Source organism: Protopterus annectens, chromosome 13.part0 (assembly GCF_019279795.1).
Source record: "Protopterus annectens isolate FY-2018-M chromosome 13.part0, PAN1.0, whole genome shotgun sequence".
Lineage (NCBI taxonomy): Eukaryota > Metazoa > Chordata > Ceratodontiformes > Protopteridae > Protopterus > Protopterus annectens.
In genome coordinates, this window is record NC_056747.1 from 408394642 (window position 1) to 408420363 (window position 25722).

The following is a 25722-nucleotide window of genomic DNA, read 5'->3' on the forward strand; positions in this document are numbered from 1 at the left end:
AAGTTCTACAACCCTGGATACAAACGTTTTGTACCCTTCCTGGAAGGGTATTTTAAGTCTAGGCCTAGTACTTCCAGGTGCATACTTATTTTGGGCCTATAGGGGGCAGTATAGCCTCTTCTCTTTGGCTGGATGAATGTTTTTTCAGTGCTGTACATGTCTTGATGTACCATTTCTTATTTCATATTCCTGCATGCTGCTCATCACTCTGCATCACCTCTTACAGGTGATGATGTTGGTAGATGACACTAACTGTATCACTGGATGTCTTGTAAGATAAGCTTTTCTACAGTGCTCCTTCTTCTCTTCTATAAATCTTCCCTATTCTGTTCCTAGAAAACAAAAAAAACACGACTCCTTAGAGCTCTAGCAGTCCCTATATTGTCTTTGTACAAACAAAACATGTTAATAATTTTAATCCCATCACAGTTAATTTCTGTACATTGTTTCCACCTCAGTAATGTAGTTTCACTTCCTAAGTTAAGCTCCGTAAACAGCAGAGCTGCAGCTGTGAATGTTTATTTTTCTTTGGTGTGTTGCAGCTCACCCCCACCCCCCCAAAAAAAGCAACTATATAAGGCTAAATGGTGCCGAATATTGAAATGAGATATGGCAATCATGGAAGGATAAACAGTATGGCAGGAGGGCTGGTGGCACATAATACAGGAGGTGGATGTTTGAGATAAGACATTTTGACTACTTAAGCTATCAGAGGTTGGATTTGTAACATAATGGTTGATGAAAACAGGAAACAGATGCATCATTATGGTGTGTACATAACTTTAGTTTTTTTTTTTAATTGACTTTTAGTAACTTTTAAACAGGAGGGTGGCCGCAGTGGTGCAGTGGTTAGCACTGCCGCCTCACAGCAAAAGGTTCTCTGGTTTCATCCTCGGCTGGGGTCCTTTTGTGCAGAGTCTGCATGTCCTCCCTGTGATTGCGTGGGTTTACTCCGGGTGCTCCAGTTTCCTCCCACATCCCAAAGACATGCTGTAGGTCGATTGGACACTCTCAATTGGCCCTTGGCATGAGTGCGTGCATGTGTGGTGCCTTCTGCTGAAGGTTGGGCACCGGGCTCACAACTCGGCACCGTAAAACTCCACTGCCAATTATGAGCAGACAGGTGATCTGCTGTGGCGACCCCTAAATGGGAAAAGCTGAAAGAAGAAGCTACCTTTACAATGATATAAGCTAAATGGACAATCTAATTGGATATGTCTGATACTATTTTGAATGTTTATAAGGAGAGAAACAGCAAGAGAACACATACCCAGTCAAACAGGAGAAGTCTCACATCTTTACTTCATGTTATCCTCTGACATATTTGAGTCTTAAATCACACCTCTGAGCACATACAATTAATATATTAATAGCCCACATCTAGCATCATAAAAATCAACATGAAATACAAGTATGTATGTAAAGATGCATAAAGATATCAAACTAACATCAGAAGAATAATAAATTGGTCATGAACACTGGACAACTGAGCAGTGATGGTGTCTTACAACATGATCATATAAGAACCATTTTTATTCAGAAGATGTCATCTTTGTTAGACTGTGGAGGTTACAGAGAAAATACACAATATTATGGGTCAGTCAAAATTGCTGACAGAAGCCAGACCATAGAAAGGGTAAGAAAGATGCGGAAAAAAGGTGTTAGCTGAAAGGAGAGAAAAGGAATAACAGTCAGGTGACAGAGACCCTGAAATCAGGTACATGACTCATGCAATACACCAGTTTCAGTGAACTGTGTCAAAAGTTCTCTATGATGTTATGTTTCCTCCTTCCCTAATTAAAATCTTGAAAATGTGTTTTTTGACTTTAAAGACAAACTGTATTTTTTTAAGAACAAACAGATGGAAGTTGATTATCTAAACAAATGTATTAATGTACAGAGAATTCCTAAGGGCTTAAGGTTTAAGTTCCCTAACAACGTACAACATGGTTCTGTCTTATATGACCAGCTTTGTGAAATTTTCAACAAAGCAGGTTTGGACATGTTAAAATGTATGGTGATGGACTATGAGAAAAAAATGACTGTTTTGTTAAAAGATTTAGATGAGCTTAACGTAAATATGTTAAAAGATGAAACTTTTAGCTCAGTTAAGAGGGACTATGACAAGTTGTTCAGTGATGTAGACCAGCATTGTTCTAGGGTACTTAATCGAAAAATTAGGAAATTAGAGAGAGACTTAACTGAATACAAGGAAGGTAGAGCCTATCCCCTCCCAATTATAAAAGGAAGAAGTAACAACAACACTACTGAAAATGTCTTTCATGAAAGGGGTGAAAGTAATAGGCAAGGGGAACCTATAGGGGAAGGAAACGAGAATCTCAGAAGAAGTGAGAGAATAGCACAGAAGAACAGGAATCCGTCTACTCAGGATTTTTATTATCCCCAGAGGAGGGGGAGGGGGCGCAGGGAACAATACAACAGTTGGAACCATCCAACAAACTAGTTTTAGGATCTATAGTTGATGAGGACAGTAGTACCATATTATTTCAAGGTAAACAAATTAAATATAGGAAAGGCAATTTTACTATTTTTAATTACACTGACCTATCAATAACGGACAGTTTTTTTAGTTTACTTTCCAAGGGTTTTCATTATGTTCCCCTTAGGCCTTCCCCCATAGTTACTACCTTGATTGATTTAAAGTTTTTCATGAGGCAGCTTAATTTTAAGTTATTGTTCAAAGATGAATGAAACTTAGAAAGGACCCTCACAAGAAAAAGCACCTTTAACCCCCCGGTTCACCCCACCATCAAAATTTTTGAGGAGTTAGTTGAGACTGACATTAGGAAACTTAAGGAGAAAGATCATTGTGAAACACCTGACAACATTACTGAGGATGAGTTGACTCTAATTAAAAATCTTAAAATGGAGGGGTGTAGGGCTATGGAACCAGACAAGGGGGGAGGGGCCGTCTTGATGTACAACTGGGATTATGAGGCTGCCTTGCACACGGTGTTACAGGATACCGATCAATATGAACTTGTCTCAAAAAATAAGATTAATATAGCTCAAGCTAAAATAAATTATTCATTATATGACTATTTAATGCAGAATGCTATTAATGAGAAGTTATATAACTACTTATTAGTAAAAAAACCCAAGGTTGCCCAGATTTTTGGAATTCCAAAGACACATAAGAATTTGTACCCCCTTAAATTTAGACCTATAGTTTCAGGAGGTGGAAGTGTCACAGAACCCTTAGCTAAATTTATCGACTTCTCCTTAAAACAACATGTAGAGAAAATTAAACACATATGTAAGGATTCATGGGACTACCTAAAAGGAGTGGATCAGAGTTTATTTTTACCTGAGATGTTTATGGTCACTGTTGATGTAGTCGATTTACTCCCTAGTATTCCACACAACACGGGCCTGGAGTGGTTAGGTACTTACTTATCTAATGAAGTCCAACTGGGGGTCAAGTTCACTAACTTAATTTTGGAATTTATGGATTTAGTTTTAGAAAATAACTTCATTCATTTTAAGGGGGAATTTTATCGTCAGAAAAAAGGTGTAGCAATGGGTGCCTCTTGTGCTTCCATGTACGCAAATCTGGTATTATACCAATGGGAAAAGAAATACATTTTTACTAGTACATGGTATCAGGACATCTTGTACAATAGGAGATTTCTGGACGACATCTTCTTTATGTGGATGGGAGATGAAGGAAGTTTAATGGAATTTATGGATTACATCAACATGACCACCACATTTTTTAGGTTCAACTATAAGATCAGTAAACATCAACTTGATTATTTAGACATTTCATTGGTTAAGGACTATTCAAATATGTGTTTCCAGTCTAAGATTTACAGGAAAATCACTTTTTCAAATGCATTCCTAAATTATCACAGTGGACATCCCTTCTATCAAAAGAAGGCGATAGTGAAGGGTCAACTAATTAGGGCTTCACGAATGTCCAGCACGGACAAACTTTTCAATGAGGAAGTTTCCATTTTAAAGAGATTCTTTAATGAAAAACAATATCCGGAAGCCCTGGTAGAAGCACTAGTTACAGAAATTTCCGAGAAGAGGGCTAATAAATATCCCCCTTATTGGGGTGGGTGTTAATGAGAGGTTACCAAACCCTTCAAAAGACATTTCACAGTCAAAAATAGTTTTATACATACTTTCTCTAATAACTCAGATCAGATCGAGAAGATTATTAAAAAATATTGGCCCATTCTCAGACTTCAGGAAGATCTTAAGGATTCTATGCCCAGTTTCCTCTCTTTTGTTAGGAAAAGGGGCAAGAATTTGAAAGAACTTTTAGAAATTAGGTTAGAGGATCCACAGAATCAGAATAGAAAGAAATTAGGCACTTATCCATGTGGGATGTGCAAGCAATGCCACGCTATGCTGAATTTGGGGTCCTTCTACCTTCCCTCTAGAAGATTCAAGTACCACGCTAACAAACATTTTAATTGTGGATCTAAGGGGGTAATCTATCTTGGATGCTGTGGCACGTGCCATGGTTTTTACATTGGGAAAACTGAAAGGGTGTTTAGGAGAAGGGTTTATGAACACTTCAATGACATCAATGTAAGGAAGGAAAGTAATGCCTTTTATAAACACTCTTTGACATGTAAGGACATGAACATAAAGTTTATGGTTTTGGAACAGGTACAACCAGATATAAGAGGGGGCAGTTGGGAGTCAAAATTAGAATACCGTGAGCTATTTTGGCAGCTCCGTTTAGACGCTACTAGATACCCAGGTCTGAATGACACCCTTAACATTAGTAGTGTTCTGAAATTGAGGCAAGCCCATTTATAAGACAGTTTGGTACAACATGACATTTATTGTTTTACTCATTTTTGAATTTACAAAATCTTATAATAAGATATATGGAATGTCATGTTATATATTTGAAACTTAGGAAAGAAATGTTTTACAATGCTATTCAGCAACTCTAGGTTTCAATTTGGAGTTTTGATTTTACCCCCCGAGGGTAAAGGGGTCACTGCATTTATTTGTGATTATAAAAATATTTTGCAGAATTGTTTTTTTGCCACATTTTAACAGTTTGATTTGATTTTATGTTTAATATGGTATCTAGTTGCCAAGATTTTTAGAAAATTAATTATTTTTAATGATAATAAGAATGCATTTTAGAATTTCCTTATATGGTGATTTTCCTGTTGGGAAAGGTTCACAGGAAGTCATGTGATGATTCTGGAAGTATTTAATGTGAATGAACTTCCAGCAATGTTTTTTGCCTTGAAAAAGCTCGCAAGTGGTCGAGTGAAAGCGCTTGGAAGATATTGTGGATTTTTACTTTGCCTTGTTATATTAAAGGATCTTTTTGGAGACCTAGCAGCTGTTTGATTTCTTCATCTGCTTATTTTGAAAGCCTTTGTTTACGTGCTTCCGGGTCCTGTCGTGCCAAGTGGTTTTTATTCTTGGTTGGATTTTGCTCTTAGTTCTGGTGTTTTTTAATATATTAATAGCCCACATCTAGCATCATAAAAATCAACATGAAATACAAGTATGTATGTAAAGATGCATAAAGATATCAAACTAATTAACATCAGAAGAATAATAAATTGGTGTTTTTTAATATATTAATAGCCCACATCTAGCATCATAAAAATCAACATGAAATACAAGTATGTATGTAAAGATGCATAAAGATATCAAACTAATTAACATCAGAAGAATAATAAATTGGTCATGAACACTGGACAACTGAGCAGTGATGGTGTCTTTCAACATGATCATATAAGAACCATTTTTATTCAGAAGATGTCATCTTTGTTAGACTGTGGAGGTTACAGAGAAGATACACGATATTATGGGTCAATCAAAACTGCTGACAGAAGCCAGACCATAGAAAGGGTAAGAAAGATGCGGAAAAAAGGTGTTAGCTGAAAAGGAATAACAGTCAGGTGACAGAGACCCTGAAATCAGGTACATGACTCATGCAATACACCAGTTTCAGTGAACTGTGTCAAAAGTTCTCTATGATGTTATGTTTCCTCCTTCCCTAATTAGCTAACTCAATTGCATATCTTGTCCATTTACTTGTTTGTAAGTATTTTAAATTTACTTACTTTCCCCATTTTTAACCATGAAGATGATGAACTGCTACAGAACACTCCAGTCATAACCTGAGCTCACAACCAAACATTACAATGTAAAGACTTATTTCTAATAGTCAGCTCCACTTTAAATACATATTGGATAAAAGCATATTTTGCTTAAATGCAGAGTCCATTCAGTCCCATTTTTAATCAATGGAAATGTATTGAAGTGTATTCCTCATTAACACATCGGTTAATTGCATATTTCATTTAAATACATAGCCATCTCAAAAATGTGTAGATCACTGCCATGTTATTTTACTTTGCATAACCAGTATGGCTCCACACTGTGATCACAGGATGCATTTACATGCAAATACTGTAGTCATTATGACAGAAGGAAGTCTATCATTATCTAAGGGATATTACAAGAATGCCGAAGTTAGTTTTTTAAAAAAAGATTTACTTTAGCTGAGCAGGTTGACATTATTAAACACTTGCTAATCAAAGTTAAACTTCTACTGCATCATCGTTAGGCATCCACCAAAGCATAACTTCAAGAATTCTGAAGAACAGAGAAGAAATTATTAAAGAGTGGCAAACAAATGCCAACCCTAATCACAAACAAAAGAGGTTCAGTAAAGCTGAAGATGTTGAAGATGCCCTGTTACACTGGTTTGAACAAGCCAGAAGTCGAGAAATTCCCATTAGTGGTCTACTGTTAATGGAAAAGGCAGACCAACTTGCCAAAAGCATAGGAGTTGAAGATTGCAAACCTACATCTGGTTGGTTAGAGAAATGGAAAGGATGTCACAACACTGTGTTCAAAAAACAGCATGGTGAAAAACAAGACACAGATGATTTTGGAATGGAGCGATGGGTGGTGGACATTTTTTCAGACATCATGAAAGATTACAATTCACATGACATTTTCAATGCTGATGAAATGGAGTTATGTTGGAGAAGTCTACCAGATGGAATGTCGACATTTAAAAGTGTCGAGGTTGCTAGGTCAAAGGCTGTGAAAGATCGAATGACCTTACAATTAGCAGTGAGAATTTTGATCCTCTTGTGATTGGGAAAAGCAAAAACCCAAGGTGTTTCAAGAACATAAAGTTACCAGTCACTTATAAAGCAAGCAAGAATTCTTGTATGACTGGTGAAATTTGGAAAGAATGACTTCTGAAAATTGATAGCTCAATGAGAACTAAAAAGGAGGAAAATCTTTTTGCTGTGCAACAACTGTGCTGCACATAGTGATGATGCAATGTTGATGAATATAAACCTTCAGTTCCTGCCAGCGAACATGACATCCCCTATTCAACCTGTGATGACCCACCACTGGAATCAAAGAGCCTCAATCCTAACCACTGGAACCAGTGGAGAACGTACATTGGGAGGATAAACACGTGTCCACAGTATTTCCAGATGCAGCTCCGTGCATCAAGTGCAATTTCCCTTAAGAGCACACAGAAGCCACAGTCAGTCCAGGGCTGGTTTCTCCCTCTTATTCCAGATCCCCAATAAGACTCCTCACTGGCACAGCTACAGAGTTGGGATCTCGGCTGAGTGGCCAAGCCAAGCCCTCCAGCACCCTCTCTGTCCAGCCAGTGCTTCGTGTCTGACATACACACACACTCTGAGGTTTGATTTACACACACACACACACACACCTAGGAAAGGCTGGCACATGTTTATTAGCTATGCTCCCTTTTGCCCAAATAAGGTAGTTATCACTGCCACTAGCCAACTCCTTATCAGCTACTTTAAGGCCCTTAACAAAAGGTGTCCAATCTTACTGTGTAATATTACTTTTAATACAAATGGTAGTTTGATCAAGAGCAAGGCTATTAGGAGTGGCCTACACAGTATCACCAAATAAATATGCAAGTACTCTCAAAACTTAAATATCTCTAGACAGGGCAGTCGCAATGAAAGGTTTAAATATATTTAACAATAAATAATAAAAGAACAAGAAAATACTCAGTATATAATCACAGTGAGTTCAAAATCATAGGAAATATTTAAAACAATACTGCAGGACATTCTCAAATAAAGAAAAATATCTAAACTAAGCTTTGCTATATTCCTGGCTATATCTAAGAGAATTATACTATTCCCTAGTAGCTTACTATTACAACAAAGCAGATGATCTTGTGAATGGTTCTTCTCACGTCCAAGACACAATACAGAATGCCCTGTCTCTCTAAGACACTTCTCAAATTAATATCTCAAATATTACTGCTGGGATAGCTTGAAGAATTACATCATTTCTTGTCATCTCACTATCCCAGATGAAACCTCCACTGCTAGAATCAGTATTTAGCATCTACCTGTGAAAATACATAGACCTCAGATCTTTGGCAGATGCTGGAAGTCATAACAATGACATTCCTCCACATTTCAGGACTAGTAATTATTTCACCCCAATGACAATATAGAAAGCTTCCTAGTACAGACATTATACCTCTGACCTAGCCTAAAAAGTAATTTAATTTCAGCTATTTTTCTGAAGTTAACCTTCTGCATTCCAGTTTCCACTGTTAAAATATATACATTTAAAAAGTTACAATAGTGTGTGCACATTTCTGTTATCTTACAGCAGGGCTCACTGTGGTTACATTTTAAGCACAAGCATTTTATAAAATACCTATTTAACACATGTCTGTACAGTTCAGTTTGACATACACATAACATACAGTTCTAATACAGTTGTAACACAAGCATCTTATATAGATCATGTTGATATTCACAAATGACAATTACTTATACAATTCCAGATAGCTGTGCTGGCAGCATCTCCCTTTGTCACATAAGCAATGGATCAGAGCATCATCGCTTGCTTCAAAAAGCACTACTGCTCACAGGTCCTGCAGCAAGTTGCAGACAGACAGCATGTCCAAATCACAGAAAACAGCAACTGAGCTTGCTAAGAAGCTATCCATGCTAGATTCATTACACATGCAGAGAGAAGCATGGAATAAAATTTCACAATCTGTGATAGTCAACTGCTACAAGAAGGCTAGTTTTGTTCTGCTGAGGTCAGATGACATCACAGACAATAGTGAAAGAGATCAGCACGAGAACTTTTGTGTCCCTTCGGGCATGACAGTGGATGATTTCAAGAGGTGCATTGCAATTGATAAACGTGAAACAGAAGAAATGGCTGATGATTGTGAATTTGTTCTGGAACTAAGTGCTGTTGGCAATCGAAAATATGATGATGAGGATGTCTCTACTGCTCCAGTACACTTCCATGATGTTATTCAATCTCTGGATATATTGAGAAAATTCATGAAACAAAAGGGATGTGAATTGTTTTCCACTTTCTATGAACTGAAGGACACTGCATTTCATCTGAAACAGCAAAAAGCTGTTTAGACATCAATAACTAATTTTCTCTAAACCACGAAGGACTGTATTGACTACTGTGTTTTACACAGTTCATTTTTCTATAAAAAGTTTCTGAATGTATGTTTGTGCACATTGCCTAACCTAAAATAAGAAGACAGAAAAGGCACATTGGGACTATAGAGAATAAAATCTATTTTAGATGGAAGTCATACCATACTGATTTTCTAAGCTAGAGACATCAGAAAGTACACAGGTTGAATGTTAAGTAGAATAAAGCTAGAATAGAGTGAATAAGTGGTACTGAAACCTGTGGCAGGTAGAAAAATGATACTGTAGTACAGTATTGATTTGCAGACAGGCCTTTCTCCTGCAACTAGCTGTAAATAATCCTGTTAATGATAGACTTCCTGTTCACGTAATTGCATATAATCTGAAACAGCAAACAGCTGTAAACAGTAACTTTTCTATAAAGTTTCTGAAATGTATCACTGCACTTGTGTTTTTTGTGCGATTGCTGTGTATCCGGCATTAATTTAACTGCTTCTCATAGCAAACTTTGCTTAAAAGCATACTCCACTTAACTGCATTAACTAATCTTGGTCCTGAGGCCATGTATTTAAGCAGAGTCAACTGTACTTTATTTTAAATACAATTAAGGCATACAGTTATATTATAAAGTTTTACTCAAAAGTAGGCCTCTATACAAAGACAAAATGAAAAAAAAAATTCTTTATTCCTGTTTTATTGTTTCATATCTCTCAGTATCTTCCCATCCTAATGTTTGGCCATTCAAGGACCAGGTTGGTTACTGTACAAATTAACAATTTTGCACCACTAGATTTAGTGAACTCGCTGCTACTGTTAGACTTGAAACAGTTATCTAGTGCCGAGAATCATCTGCATACCTGGACAGGGTGGAAGTATGAGTGAAATGCCAAAATCAGAAATGCATGGGTTTTTATTTAGTCATTTGTTCACATTTGCTTATCAGGAAACCCCAACTGGCTACAGGTGCCCTTTTTCAGCAAAGGACCGGGCAGGGGAACTTTTACAAAGTTTCTAGCTTTTAAAGTGAAAAATATATACATCAAGTAGTTTTCTGACTCACATCAATGTCTGCTTACTATAGCAACATGATTAATCTGAGGAGGGTTTGTGGGTGGTCTCCACTCAGATACTAACTTCTACAACTGTGGTAAGAGATTCCTACTACAGAAAGATCCACCTATGCCTGTATTTGATATGTCCTGATTATGAAAGCAGAAACAATGAGAAAACCTCAGGTGCTTTCAATGTTATGCTTCCAACATAACACACAACAAGCTGCCTGTAAATAAATTTGGAGTGCCTCATAGGAGGCAGACATCTCCCTCTAATCCCACCGTACAGGAAGCAACCACTTGGGACCACAGCTGCAAAAAGTTAAGAGAAGATGAAGCTATGTGATCTGTGCCAAGGGCCATAGAAGGTAAACTCATGCTGCACAACTAGCCAAGTGTACTGAATTTATACAGAGAACAAAAGACCTCTGATTAATTCCCGATTATGTGCCCATGAAAATAGTGCGATAATGGTTAATTCTTAAAACAGAACAACTTGCACAATGGTTCACTGAAAACACGAATCCAACATAAAATCCAGCATCAAACTAATTGAGTAGAGAGGAATGTTACAGAAACAGCTGCCAATGAAGTCCGGCATTATGTCGAAGGGATACTTGTTCAGCACTTTTTATCCCAAAAAACTACCTTGAGACTGTGAAACAATTGTTTGGAAGACATGAGTCACACTACAAACATCGAACTAACCCAAGGAAGCAGAGTGGTGCACCTCCTCAAATTTCAGATTGAAACTTCAGAATACAGTCATTACTGTTAACACCTTCAGCAGTATGAGAACTACTTGTCTTGAGAAAGATTACATTCAGCTGTTCTCATTCTATTTTTCTTCTAGTTACAGTCTGTCCATTTTCCTCATTCTGTAAATGGATCAGGCTCCTTATTACTACACGTATAGTGCCTTATTACTACATGTATAGTGCCTTATTACTACATGTATAGTGCCTTATTACTACATGTATAGTGCCTTATTACTACATGTATAGTGCTTTTCTTTGCAATGCTCTACTTACCTTTTTTTCTGCTCATCTCATATAACAATTCCAGTTGGGACTACTCTATGCCAGCAGGTCATTCCAATACCCCACCCCACCCCAACTGAACAGATAATGTTTAAACAAAGTCATTGTACATTACTTTGATATGCAGATAATATGCCCCTTTAATAGCATTCCAGCCTTCATCTCTACCTGCCATACACAAACCCATTAATAGTTTCTGTGCTTAACACTTCTGCCACAGCTCATTTTTTTTTCCTGTAAATACACACACAGACAGACAGGTATATTTTTTAAACCTTTCCAGCTTGCATTTACAAGACCGTGCTTTTGACTCCTACGGTCATATTTCATCAGTCCATAGGTTGGTACTAGGCTATCAGCCCTAGGGCCTATACAAGCCTAGCCATAACAATTTCCTGGCTATTTCTTCCCACACTATTTACTTCCCTGGACCCCTGTCTAGCAGGGTGACTGATGTGATCCCCGGGGTGAATTTCTTTTCTCCCATCCAATCATCAAGGTTCCTTTGAAGAGGGCCAAAGAGGCGCTCTGCTTGACATGTATTCCAGAGTCTGGGGAATCTCTGGGTCAGGAACCTATCCCTCCAGCATGTTTTGTTTATTGTGATGACAAGGTTTAGATCCCTGGAGCATGTGGCTCTGAGGGATTGGGATGTCTTTAAGTGTAGCATGTCCAACAGCTCTGGGTTTGACATGGCCTTGTATGTTAAGCAGAGATCGCCTCGGAGTAGACGATATGCGACACAGTATAGCTGGAGTTTTTTTAAGGCGGTCAGCATAGGGCATCTGCATTAGGCCTGTGATTCTTTTAGCGAGTTATTTCTGCAGCCTTTCCAGTTGTTGCAGATGTCTTGAGAGGTACATACCAAATAGAGTGTTGTATTCTATAATAGGTCTAATGAGAAATGAGTACAGTGGGACAATGACCTCCTTTTTTCTGGATGAAAAGCCCTTAGTGATGAGGTGTGCCACATAGGATTTCCTGACTGCTGTGGCAATGTGGTTATCGAAGGTGAGACCACTGTCCACCTGTGTCCATAAGTCTCCTATCTCACTTTCGGTGTTTAGTGTACTGCCACCTATGTGGTAATTCACGGCTACATGTTTTTTCCCTAAGGGGATGACTATACATTTCTTGGCATTGAGTTTGAGCCCATGGCTCTGGCACCAATCATCTGTTTCTTTAAGGCCCTTTTGTAGAATATCCACATCATTTGGGGATTCAATAATGGATCCCGGTTTGCAGTCATCTGCGAACTTTGTTAGCCTGCGTCCCTTAGTGTTGGCCTGTACTTCAGAGAAGTAGATGCCAAACAAGAGCGGTCCCAGGACTGAACCCTGAGGTACTCCACTTGTCTGGAGCTGGCTTTGGAGTCAGCTACTTTTACAGTCTGGGTTCTGTCAGTAAGCCAGTTAGCAACCCATCGCGTGATGTAGGGATTAATGCCCAGCTTAGTAAGTTTATCTATAATTCCAGAGCGGGGATGGTGGCAAAGGCCTTGGTGAGGTCCAGATAGGCTGTGTGGACCATCTTACCCTCGTCCACGGCTCTGGAGATCCCTTGCATTTTACCATTTTCATTCCTTGCAGGAGTGTGTCGCTATCCTGAATCTCATTCCTTTCCCTTTCTTTATGACCCTCACTGAGTGCATGCCCAACAACCAGACATGGTTTTCATAGTATTCCTGCTCTTTATGTTGTAGAATGTCAACTATTGTATCTTGTAAAGCCCTCAGTTCACTTTCGAGTGTTGCTCTGATGTTGGCTTCAGTACTGAACACTGTATTCCAGCGACAATGCAGCAGGTACTACTGATGTTATATAGTCTTACTGCTGCCAGAACATTGAGAAATACAACAGGACATTTATTTAAATTATCATGTTAAATTATCATTCATTCATCATCATGTTAAATCATCTATACCACAAGTCCATTACTTGTCTTACGTCCCGCTTCCTAAATATCCCAGCTGGGATTCACTTTATAATCCTGAAATACCGAATCTCAGAATTTCAAGGCCATAAAGCCAAAAGCTCTAAATACCGAAATCCCAAAAGCGCAAATTTTGAAATCGCAAATCCTACACTAACCAGACACCCCACCCACACACACACACACACACACACACACACACACACACACACACACACACACACACACACACCTTCCCCCCACAAACACACAAATCTACACTACATACAAGCAGGGGGGGGCAAGCCTCCCTGCACCCCCCACACCCCCCTACTTAAATATACTAACTCCAGGGTCGCACTACACAAACGAAAACACCACACACACCTACATTCCCCTTGCACACACACACATCACATTCACAACACACACTAAAGCCCCTAAACAACACCCTTAAAAACATACATACTTACCTGAACTTCCATTCAAACACCGCAACACCAGAAGCACTGCTTCCAACATCTCCAAATGCCGGGATTTTAAAATTCGTGCTTCTAGGGTTTTGGTATTTAGAACTTTCAGCTTTATGATCTCGGGATTCTGAAATTTGGTATTTCAGAATTTCGAGATTATAAAGTATTCCCCCCAGCTGCACTATCCATATTCCCAAAGATGCACCTCTGCTGGTGTGGTTAATGGAGGTGGCATATTTTTGTAATGCAAATTCACTTTCATGTGACCATGAAATGGTACTCATTTTATTCACTTAAGAGAATAAGCCTATTGGACAAAAGTGGGCTTGTCAGGAGTTGTCCAGGAGTACTGTCTAGTTGCTCAGTCACTGAGTGTCAGAATGGAGGTAGCAGGAATCGAACCTCATAGCCTGGAAATGTTTGACTTTAAGAAGGCTAATTTAATCTCAGCTATCATGGTGTGTTTATGCCCAGTTAGAATGAAACACATCTTCTCTTCATTTCATAAAGTGATGAGACACTTGTGAAAGAAACAGATTCTGACCCCATGCAATACCAAAGTCTGCAAGGCAGACATTTTCTAGGATGACAAGAATCAAGAGTAAGAGTGGATACAGACCAAAATATACTTTTGTTTCACAAGACAGTAAGTGAACTGCCTCCATGAGGATGTTGAGGGATCAAACAAAGTGACAGACCAACAACATATGGGCCACAGACATCAGGTAAATTCATTTTCATTCCCTGCTCCATGCATGGTTGCCACTGTTCATTGAATCAGGTGCGACTCATAAGCAAGGATGGATACAGAAGGAACAGAGATGTTGATTTAATAGGGACTGCGGGTTACCACAAAAAGTACAGAAATGGACACATTAGCAGACGCAATCCTTATCTATCATAAAGAAGATGATAACCAGCTGGAAAGTACAAAGAGGTGGCCAAAAAATTAAAAATAAATCAATTCTAACACCAAAACACAAGGAATATAATATTAAACACTCATACAATCTGAAATGTAAGGTTGAGAATAATTTTACATTTACCCGTCAGTCAGGTAAATGCCTCTTCTTGGGCACCAAGAACAGCTGCCCACCAGAAGGACCCCTCCAACAGACTCAAAGACCACCTGCAGTAGTAATACTAAGGCCTACTTCCGTCAGCTTGCCTTTAACTATGGGAAAATTCAGTTTATGAATGTAGTGCTTCTGACTGCAGTAATCATAGAACATGTGGGCATAAATGGCCTACGACATACCTCCTTGGACTATATGGAGAGAGAGAGATGATTGATCTCTCAGAGTGTGTGTCACAGGTAGATATGAGCCTAGCACTGAGAAGCATTCTACCATCTCCAAGGATGATGCCACAATACCAGCAAAAAATTATTAACTTTAGCAATTTGTTAGCTACTGGTGTCATTCCAAAGGGATCCAATACTTGTCAGCCTGGGAGGACATGGTCGACAGACCACACTGCTTTGCCAGGGATGGTCTTCACTTGTCACCTCTAAGCTTTTGGATATTGGCCAAAGCATTACCCACCCTTATAGTGCCTTTTTAGGCATTGCCAAGTAGACAAACCTTCCAACATAACAAAAGCTACTCAGGACAAGCTAAAGGTGTTACTGCTGAATACTAGGAGCCTCAACAAGAAACTGCACTCCCTTGAAGCTCTCCTCACCCTAGGGAATGCTGAAATCTGTGCAGTTACTGAAACACTGTTCAAAGCCATGGAAAGCAGTCCGGCAATGCATGGCTATAATGCCTTTCATACATTCCAACCACCCAATGAACATGAAAGACCAAAAGGTGGAGGTGTATCCCTCTACATAAAGAATAAGCACAGCTCAAGGCTGGTCAAACATGTGACATGCTTGAGCTACTCCATGTCCAACTAACCATGGGGAAAAAATTACCATACACCCCACCCCCCCTGTGATGCCCTCACCAGTAAGATCAGATCACAAAGCAGTCTCCCTTGAAATAAAGATAAAACTAGTATTTGCACCTACCTCACAACTTTAAGAACTTCTCCAGGGTAAATTACCCCCTATTAAGGGATGGTATAGCTAGTTTCCAAGCTTCCCCCAAATCCAGAAAACATAGAAATCTATGCAGAGAAATACACCAAAACCCTGCATGACCATATAAACAACTGCATAGAAACAACAGTACCAGACCCAGATAAACCCGGTCAAACCGCAAAAACAAGCCACCCTAGTGGACCCCCTGGTATTGATATGTTGTACAACAAAAGAAAGAAAATCATATCCAGAAGTAAAGAGGAATGTGCACAACACAGCAAAAAGTCCTTCATTAGTCTAATCAAGCAAATCAGGAAACTAAAGTCTCTGAAAGCAGTCTTTGAAGTGAAAATAGCCTCCAAGCTAAGGATAACTATATGGCATTGTTTAGTTATGTCTGCTATCTTAAGGGCAAGACCCAACAATGTGCAAAATTAGTTGTAGATTGCATCACCTATACTCATCTGGATGATATAGCAAATCTGCTGGTGAACAAACACAGCTCAAATTTCATCCCCAGTTTTACCCCAAGAAATACCCTCCACCACTCCACCGCCAATTATCATCAAAGAACAGGTTGCCACTGTACTCTGTAAAGCTAAAAACACAGCTTCAGTGGGGCATGACGATATACTAGGTTGCTTCTTAAACAGCTTAAATCAGGACTTATCAGGCCCATTAGGATCTCCATTTAACCACAGCCTCTGGACTGACTTTTTGTCCTGATAGAATGGAGGACAGCAACAGTCATTCCACTGCATAAAGGAGGACCATCTACTGACCTGGGAAACTACAGACTCAGACGTTTGACTAATCTTATATGTAAGGCAATAGAAAGAATAATCACGAACCTGATAAATAATGACATAGAAAACCTCCAAACACTGGACCTGACCCAATTCAGCTTTGTCAAGGACAGATCATGCCTACTGAAACTGGTGGATCTTGCTAAATGTAGAGAGACAGCTGTCAGTAAATACAGATTATAAATTAAAAAACAAAAACAGACAAAATATACTAAGCCAAATCCTGGTTATTTCATGTCTGTTTGTTTATGAGGTGTAAGTCTGCTTCTCCGTAGCAAATCATATGCTTATCTGGTGAGGCCCAAAGTACTTTTGATAATGTAGCCTTGAAGGTGAGACTCGGAGTTTTCCAAGGTTTGAAGAGGCACACTTTGACAAAGTCTGAGAAAGTCCTATAAAAAAATGAAGCGAAGATTATCAGATTTACCTCAGCTAGTTATTTATGAATGAAATTTGGGTGCTTTGGAATAGCACAGAACTGTTAGAATGGCCATCATCATTACATCATTCATCAATATTTTTTTAGTTGTCTGTTTATTTATATTTATTTTATATTTGTTGACCGGGATAGTCCAACTGGATTCATGTCCATTTTCAACGGAGGCCCGGGGAGAAAAGCTCCAAGGTAGACAGATACAATAAAAACGATGAAGACATATTACAGATATGGTATTTACAAAGAATACATAAGCAGACATGAATAGACAAGTTCACAGGTTAGAGTTACCCCTGATAACAGTCAGGGGAAATTAAACAGAAGTTAGATTAACAGATTATTCACATTCATGATGAGAGTTAGCCAGGCTTGTTACAGTGGCAAAGCCAGTTTAGTGCCAGATGTTGAGTTTAGCTTTAAATTGGCCTAGGGAGGAGAGCAAAGTAATATCAGCTGGAGGTAAGTTCCAGGCTCTACCAACAGAGTTTGCAAAGAGGGAGTCACCGGCTGTATTGTTAAGTTTGACTGTCTGAATTAGTAGTCTGTTTGAGGATCGAAGCAGTCTCGGATTGTTATAGGGGGTGATAATATTTCTAAGAGCTGGTGTATTATCTGGATTATAAAGGATTTTATCAGCCATAATCAGAAGGTTATATTTGATTAGACTGGGAAGTTCCAGCCACCCAAGCTGCTTAAGGTTGATGCAGTGGTGTGTTCTAAAAGGAAGGCCAGTGGCAAACCTGGCAATGTGATTGTAACAGATTGACAGTCTATTAAGTACAGACTTGTTTAGATTGGAGAGAAGGGGGAAAGTGTATAGAAGTGTTGAAAGCAGGTGAGAGCGAGCTATGGCCATCTTAGCTGGTGGGGTTAGGAAGGCTTTTATTCTATACAGTGACCCAAGTTTTTTTTATTGATGGTCTTGATCGATTGGTTTACATGTAGGTCAAATTTTAGGTTATTATCAATAATGACATCCAATAGGTTTGTAGAGGGTTCGGGGTGATTATTGTGCCCTCTTTTGCATTTATGGTGAAGGTAAAAGCAGCAGACCTTTGTGTTGGTGAGAATAACAACATTTTAGTTTTTTGGGGATTTAGCAACAATCGACATTCGGAGAGACAGTTTTCCATAGTATTATTTATTCCATAGTATTAAACCCGCACATAAGGCAGCTGTTTAATCTCAGCCTTACCACAGGATAATGCGCCCAAGAAAGGTAGACTGTATGGCAGACCTTAAGTCTGTAGGAGATGTAGCTGAGCAAATCAGGGTGGAGTCATCAGCGTATCGGATACAGCTGACATTTGGGATGACCGTATACAAGTCGTTAATAAAGATGGAAAATGATAGGGGCCCTAATATGAAGCCTTGTGGTATTCCAAGGGTGTTAGGTAACAGGTTTGAGAGCTTGTCCTGTCAGAGAACAGCCTGATGCCTCCCATTGAGGTAGGATTTAAACCATTAAAGGGCTTTAGAGTCCTTGTGCAATCATATGTTCAACAGACATTTATACCTAATGTAACACACTTTTCAGGAGCTGCCTGGTTAAACTGACTTCATTGAAGTTACAAATTTGCAAGTGCAGACTGAAGGAATCAAACCCAAGACAACAGGATAAACCGCATTAGCAGCTCATTGGCTTCACCCTTTAAAACTAAAGTACCAGATGAGACATACTGAACAGACAAGTCATTCCCATTTGCTGCTTTAAACAGCAGCAGCACAAATCGTGCTGCACAGCATTAACATGTACCAGGGTTCTCAACTCACATTTGCCTAATCAGATAGCAAAGTCTTTCTCTGCTTCTCTTTAAGACAGCTGGGTAGCAATATACAATAATCCATTAAGACCTTACCCAGCTTCCAAGGACAAGAACATATTTAATCTACTGACAAACTTAAGAGACACCAGTATATTTGAAGAATCTTACTAAATAATATTGCTGATCTAGTCGCACTCCTAACTTCAAAATACATGAGATGAGATCTTAAAATTATACCTCCAAGTATCACCAGAACATTACACATCTGATATTAATTTAACCTAGCACTTCAAATGTAACAGCCAACACATCAAGAACACAACCCTGCCATACAATGTCAAGACTCAATATTCCTTCCTTCTACAGTCCGACTGCAACCACCCATCATGCACTCTTTATGCCCCAATGGGAAGTATAAAACAGTACACATTAAAAGCAAGAGTCTCTCTTCTATGGGCAGAACTAACAATACAGTACAATCAACTGATCTGTCAATACATATTTGGAAAGATTTTAAAGTGTGTCCATTTTGATCTTTGTACTTAAGATATAAGCAGTACATTTTTTTGTTTGTTTTATTGCACAGAATCTCTCCTAGGTCTGTAATAAGAGATTAAAAAGACCGCTTAACCCAAGTAAATCTAGAGTGGTGTTGTTTTGCATTTGACCTGTACATATAAATGCATTAAGTTATTCTTCCCAGCTGACGAGTCCTATGAAATAGGTAATGTAGGACTACAGGCAAGTGCACTATTTGTCTTGATCTTTTACCTGAGACAGGCTTGACTTCAGCTGGCAGATTCCAACCAAAAAAAAAGATGTATGATGAAAAGTTAAAGAAATAACCAAGGTTCTACTCTACTAAATGATATGCAATAATAAAAAGTCGTTTTACAATAACCAAAATGAACAGTTTTCACTTTGGATTACTAAAGAGGGCGCTAACTCTCAGTACACTGAGTAGAGCAAAGATACAGAGCAGTAGGTTGTCTGAAGTGAGAGGTGGAAAGTTGAGTTGTCACTATACTGTTCTGGTGCTCATACTCACTTCATAAAACAAAGCACTGCCACCTCCTCTTTGATACCCCCAACCCACCCCTTTTTTTTTACCCTCTTTTTGCCTGGCAGACACCATTATGACCCACCACCACCACCAACAAAAGAAACTAAGTGTAGGAGGGAAAATCTCTAAATAGAAACAATGCCAGGTGCAAAGGACATATCACAAAGCTACAAAAGGAAGAAAGATGGGGGGCTCCCAAAAGTTTGTAAAATGAAAGGAGGAACAAGTATGCCTTTCAATCAAGGGCCTCTAGCTCCACCATTTATTACTGGAATGGTTATTTAGTGAGAAATAGAGTGCATAAGAGCATATTCCCTACATATGCATTCATAGCAGGAAATGAGAACATGTACTGCTTTCTAATTTTATTTAACCTGAAACTCTTAATTTAGCAATGTAATAGAGAGTTGCTGAAACTGCAGTCAAGTGTGGCATGTACTTACATATTTTCCAACAAACATTCTACTACTGGTAGAAAACAGTTATGTCGTGATTTACTCATCGTATAGAGGTTTGTTTGTTTTTTTTTTATGTTTGTTCATGTCGATTTTGCTATTTCTTGACTACCCCTTAAAATACAGCTGTTATTAATATGTTCAATACTTTACTTTAGGCACCACATCAAAATTAATGTTGTCACCCCCAAACATGTTTAATGAATGAAGCAGGGGGCCCAAAAGACTTAACAGACTAATACAACTCATAGCAACATTACAAATGCACAGGCCCCACAACTATCCAACAGAGATGTGGATTAAGCATCTCCGCTTTACATCTGCATGGCCCAGAGTTCATTCATACACCCAGTGGTGTTTGTAATCTCACCCACAATCTGTGTACATTTTTCTCTAGTTACTCAGTTGACACCTGAAAATAAGTTGGTGATAACCAGTCACACTAAGCTGCTCATCTGTACCCTTGCTATTGTAATGTGCATCATGACAAAAAAGGGACACAAAATTAAAAATAAATAAATAAATTAAACTCATTTATTGAACAACCTTTACCTTCAATAAAGTTAAGACGAACAGAGCACCATTTATTCTCTTTGTAACCAGAGGTGAGTCTTGATTTTAAAAGGCAAACAGTAATGGCAAGCTTTCAGCTAGCTCTTTCATCACAGTAACTATGACATTGATCGATTATTAATTGCAAAAGTGCTGTATTAACTTCTCTTAGAAGACAGGTGCAAAAATAAACATAATACAAGCTCTTCTCCCAGACCAGGGTGTCCAATGACTGCACAGTATGCTAATGCCTAAAACCAGCTATTGTTTTTAGAATATTTTACATTTCTGCTTAAAACAGCTTTACATACACAAAACTCTGAGTGGGCTTCTTTTCCAGCATCAAAAGATCAACGCTTATTATTATAATTAGGGGTGTTAGCACTGACGGATACAGCTGAAATAAAATGCACGAGGATAAATGTAGTCCAGTAAAACAGTGGTAAAGACTGGGAATTCCTGTCTAACATCAATGGACTGATAATGACGAAAGTAGTAAATAGTTCCCGACACCCTTGTGATAGCAGGAGGGTAATATTCACTGGGCTAAAAGAGGAGAGTCTGATTAAACTTATTTAGTGACTTTTGGTTACTAGTGTAGAACACTGATCAGATGCAATCAATTGGCAGACCCAGTCCAGGTTACATACATAATAGAAACAGTAGAATAATACTACATACCTCTCCGCTTTCCCTGCTTTGAAGGAACGTTCATATTTTCAGGCCGGATTTACCCCTGCACAGTTATCCTTATTTTCAGCCTTGATTCACTCCTTATCACAGTTTTCCGAATCCTCCTCATTACAGGTGATTTTTAAAACTGTCTTTTACACAGAAAACCACACTACATGACTAACATGTTAGTGGCAACAATAATTTAAAGAAAGATGACACATCTTATATTTCCCTTTTTCTGAAGGAAAATAAATGACCTTGTGTGGTAGAATTCTGCCATACAATTCACTAAATGTACAGATTCTACATGGTCTTCATAATGTGCTCATTTTCGTCACTATTTTTAAATATGCTTTTCTGACACATTCCTACTGAAACCGGGAAGAGTTATGTTCTATTTGGTTTTCAAATTTTGTGCCAGTTATAGACTTCCAATGTTTTTGGCTGGATATACCTAATTTTCAAGTGCATTTGTTCCTGTTTTCAATGTTTGCAGGTTGAGAGGTATGATTCAAAGTATAACTAAATTAGACAGCATAGTATACCGATATGACACAATACACATGGCAGCAAATATACACATACCGGCAACTTGTGTAGGGAATAATACAATGCAAAACTGAGGTGTCCCGGGACGTGTAAATATAAAAAGGAACATACAGGGAGTAAACCAACGTGGTGATGAAAATAAGTTTGTTCATGTACACTAACCAGGAAAAAGTAGTAAGCACTGATTAGATTTCTGTCCATACTTCTCAATTGTCACATATTTGAAGACGTAAAACTACTTATGTTTGTTGACAAACCCCAATCTCAAAGAAAAGGCACTTGGCCAAATTACCCAGTTAAGATGTCAGCAATATTAGTGTTTTGTAGTCCATAGACATTATACACAGAGGGATTCAATTCTATTGTGTCTTGCAATTCTAATGTCAACTCTAATAACTTGTCATACATTTTGCCCGTGAGTTAACACATTCCGTCACTTACATTGATAACGAAAAGTTAACAGGGCTACTTGTGTAGCCCGATTTTCATATACTAGCATCTACAAACCATAAGTAATACATACAGGATTGCGTGCTGCGAGTTCACCCCAAAGTAATTTCATTGTTTAGTTACGGACTCCTGTGTTTGAACAGTTCATAAACAAAGCAAATTGCATTACTATGCTCGGATTTCACGGCAGCACACCAAGAAAGTGATTTTTTTCACAGCGATGCAATTGCGCCCCCTATCGTTTCAGCTACAAAATGTACACGGAAGACTGACTTGATTTAGCACGTTATTTACTTTTCTGTTTCATTCTTTTCACAGCTGTGTACAGGTACATTTTTGCATATCCTTAAGATTTACGTATGCAAATGTCAAAACAGTTGCAGTAATTGAAACTGTGTTGAAATTACATTGACGCAAGCACGTGTCTAGAGTTACCTTAGAGCTTTAACACCTGCGCTGCGTGAGCTCCATCCCAAGAACAAACGCATTGTTAACAGTTACCTACCGTCGGTGTGTGAAGGCTGCAGCAGGGGCTCCGGCATTCTGCTCTGCGTTGCTATGCTGCTGGTGCTGCTGCAAAGCTGCTGCTGGGTACTGATAAAGAAACCCTGTCCCGAAAGATGGTCCAAATAAAATGCTGACACAGAACAAAAATAGCACCAGTGTCATTTTTTAAATCTAATCCTGTTGAAAATGTACTTCTAAGGAGCCTCGGTGGACTTTAAAAGGGCATTCACCATAGGCATTGGCAAACGGTCCTAAATCCCAAAATGCGTGTACATACTACTATCTGTTAGTTACTAGTATATACACTGCAGATGCTGAAGTCCCCGAAGTTTCTTAAAACTTGCAGCCCCTGGCTGTGTATTTTGTACATTGAAGGGTGCAGCCCTTATGAACCAGAACCACACGAGTGCAGTTGACCACCTTGGTTTATGAGTTCTTCTACAACTTCTAATTGACTGAGAAGGGAGTTTGCTGCAGAAGGGTATTTCAAATTTGGGGAGGTTGGTTTAAGCAAGTCAAGGTGGGCGTGTATTCCTTTCTTAACTCTTTCGGAAACAATACTTTTGGACAGTGGAGTGAACATCGATTGAGGCTGGTTAAAGGCTGCAGTCTAAACAAACATAATGTGTCTCTACCCGTGGCCTAACTTTAATCTCAGTTGTTTTTTTTTTATGTATGTGTGATTTTACGGTACAGTATTTAGAGCAAGTTAAACGTGGAAAAAAATCAAATGACGCCATTCTGCCCAATGCAATGTAAGCATGGCATCATGCCTCGTAATCAAGTGCGAGATCTGCGTATTGCAGATGCAAACTTAGAAAGTTGCCAGAAAATCAGCTTTTATGATAGCGTGCGTTTTCTGCATGTTGTAAAGTTTGAAACGCAAATATGTTTCATTATTTAGTGACTTCAATCCTCAGTGATTTGCTAGAAAATAACATTTTACTAGGAACACAGCAAACTATAAGGCAAACATCTGGACAGTTGAGAGACACTTGAGTCTAGACATTACCCGGGGGGATCACATTTAACGTATTAAATGGTGTACGGAATGCATAGCGCTTGCTGTATACTTTTTAAAACAAAACACACAAAAAAAGAGTGTCTTCCAAAACTGAAAACGTAGAAGTAAATCGGATTACTCTCTTGCAAGGGCAGATCTGACTCTCGGTAGTGCATATCCTAAAAAACAAAGTGGTAGAACAGTGGTTTAACATAGGCACACTCTGTTCATGCATTCCATACTATTGCATCCCCTGTCATCAAATAAACATTATTATGTTATTAAACACTTGTACTACTCTGGTTTTGATTGAAAACCATAGGCAGTATAGTCTTTGATGTACACAGGTAGTTTTTCAGACTTAGTACACCTCATTTCTGTCTGAGAAGCAAGACTTGGAGCGTTTGGCTTGAAATGGTACACATGGCTTGACCTCTGTTACCACTGCTGTTGCAAAAAGGATGTTTTGGTACTCCCTTGACTTATTTGCACTGTCTACAGACTCAGCTGGAATACTCTGCTTCTTTGGAGTCATGGAATCTCTTAGACCACATCAGTCTTTTCCACAATGAACCACTCCCAATCTTCCTTCCAAAACATGGTGAACATGTTTTCTTACAATTCTCCAAATACTCAGTTCAGCAGTATAGTGCAGCATTGATTGTACTGTATGCTGCTGCATTATACTCAGTTCAGCAGTATAGTGCAGCATACAGTACAATCATGCCAATACCAGACTAGCCATATCCAGAACCTTCCTCATCTTTATCTCCTAAATGCTTTCCCCCTCCTTACCAACTTAAGAAAAATCAGACAACCAAATTGGAAAGTTGCTACAACAAAATAACCCACTTCACAGCCAACCTTCCCCACCAAACCCACCATTGTATTGCTCTACGTAAATTAAATTGGCATTCTCCATCTCTATCAAATTAAATTCACACACAATATCATCTTCCATCCTGATAGTTGCCCATCCCTCAAGGAACTTCTTGTTACCTACTCATGCCCACAAAGTCTAAGATCTGCAGACAGAAACTTTCTCACAGTAAACAAAACTAACACTCACGATAAAGCCCTATTCTCAAATCAAATAGCCAAATTATGGAACTCTCTACCCCACACTCTCCAAAACATACCTGTATCTACCAATTTCAAACAACTACTATTTGAACATCTATCCAAGAACTGGCATTGTTCCTGTGCCAAACCTGACTGAGAAGATATCTATAACTCTCAACACACTGTCCACTCATCCAAGGGCGCCCGCAGGCAGGTGCAAGGGGGTGCACTTGCACCCTCCTGGAACCGGCTAGCCGAGAAATTAATTTAAATTAAAAAAAAGTTTTTTTTTTAAAGGGCGTTCCTCTTTAAGAACGCCCTTTGCATCCCGTGCAGTCGCACAGACGCAATAGGTGTTTGCGACCTGTTTTCGTCTTCCGTGTCTGTTTGCGACTAATGGTTCACATAATTTTCTTTCGCGCCTACTGGAGATTTGAATTCGAGGACGTT

General features: G+C 38.8%; 1 protein-coding gene across 3 annotated transcripts in view; it reads right to left on the reverse strand.

Annotated features, from left to right (window-relative positions):
• COL26A1 (collagen type XXVI alpha 1 chain) overlaps nt 1–23659 on the reverse strand; it is a 2134825-nt gene extending 2111166 nt beyond the window's left edge. For all 3 annotated transcript variants that reach the window (XM_044054034.1, XM_044054035.1, XM_044054032.1), the window contains exon 1: nt 23206–23659. In XM_044054034.1, the coding sequence (XP_043909969.1) occupies nt 23206–23369 (164 nt within the window). In that variant the 5' untranslated portion in view covers nt 23370–23659. The remainder of the gene's footprint in view (nt 1–23205) is intronic.
• Nucleotides 23660–25722: the final 2063 nt, after the last annotated feature.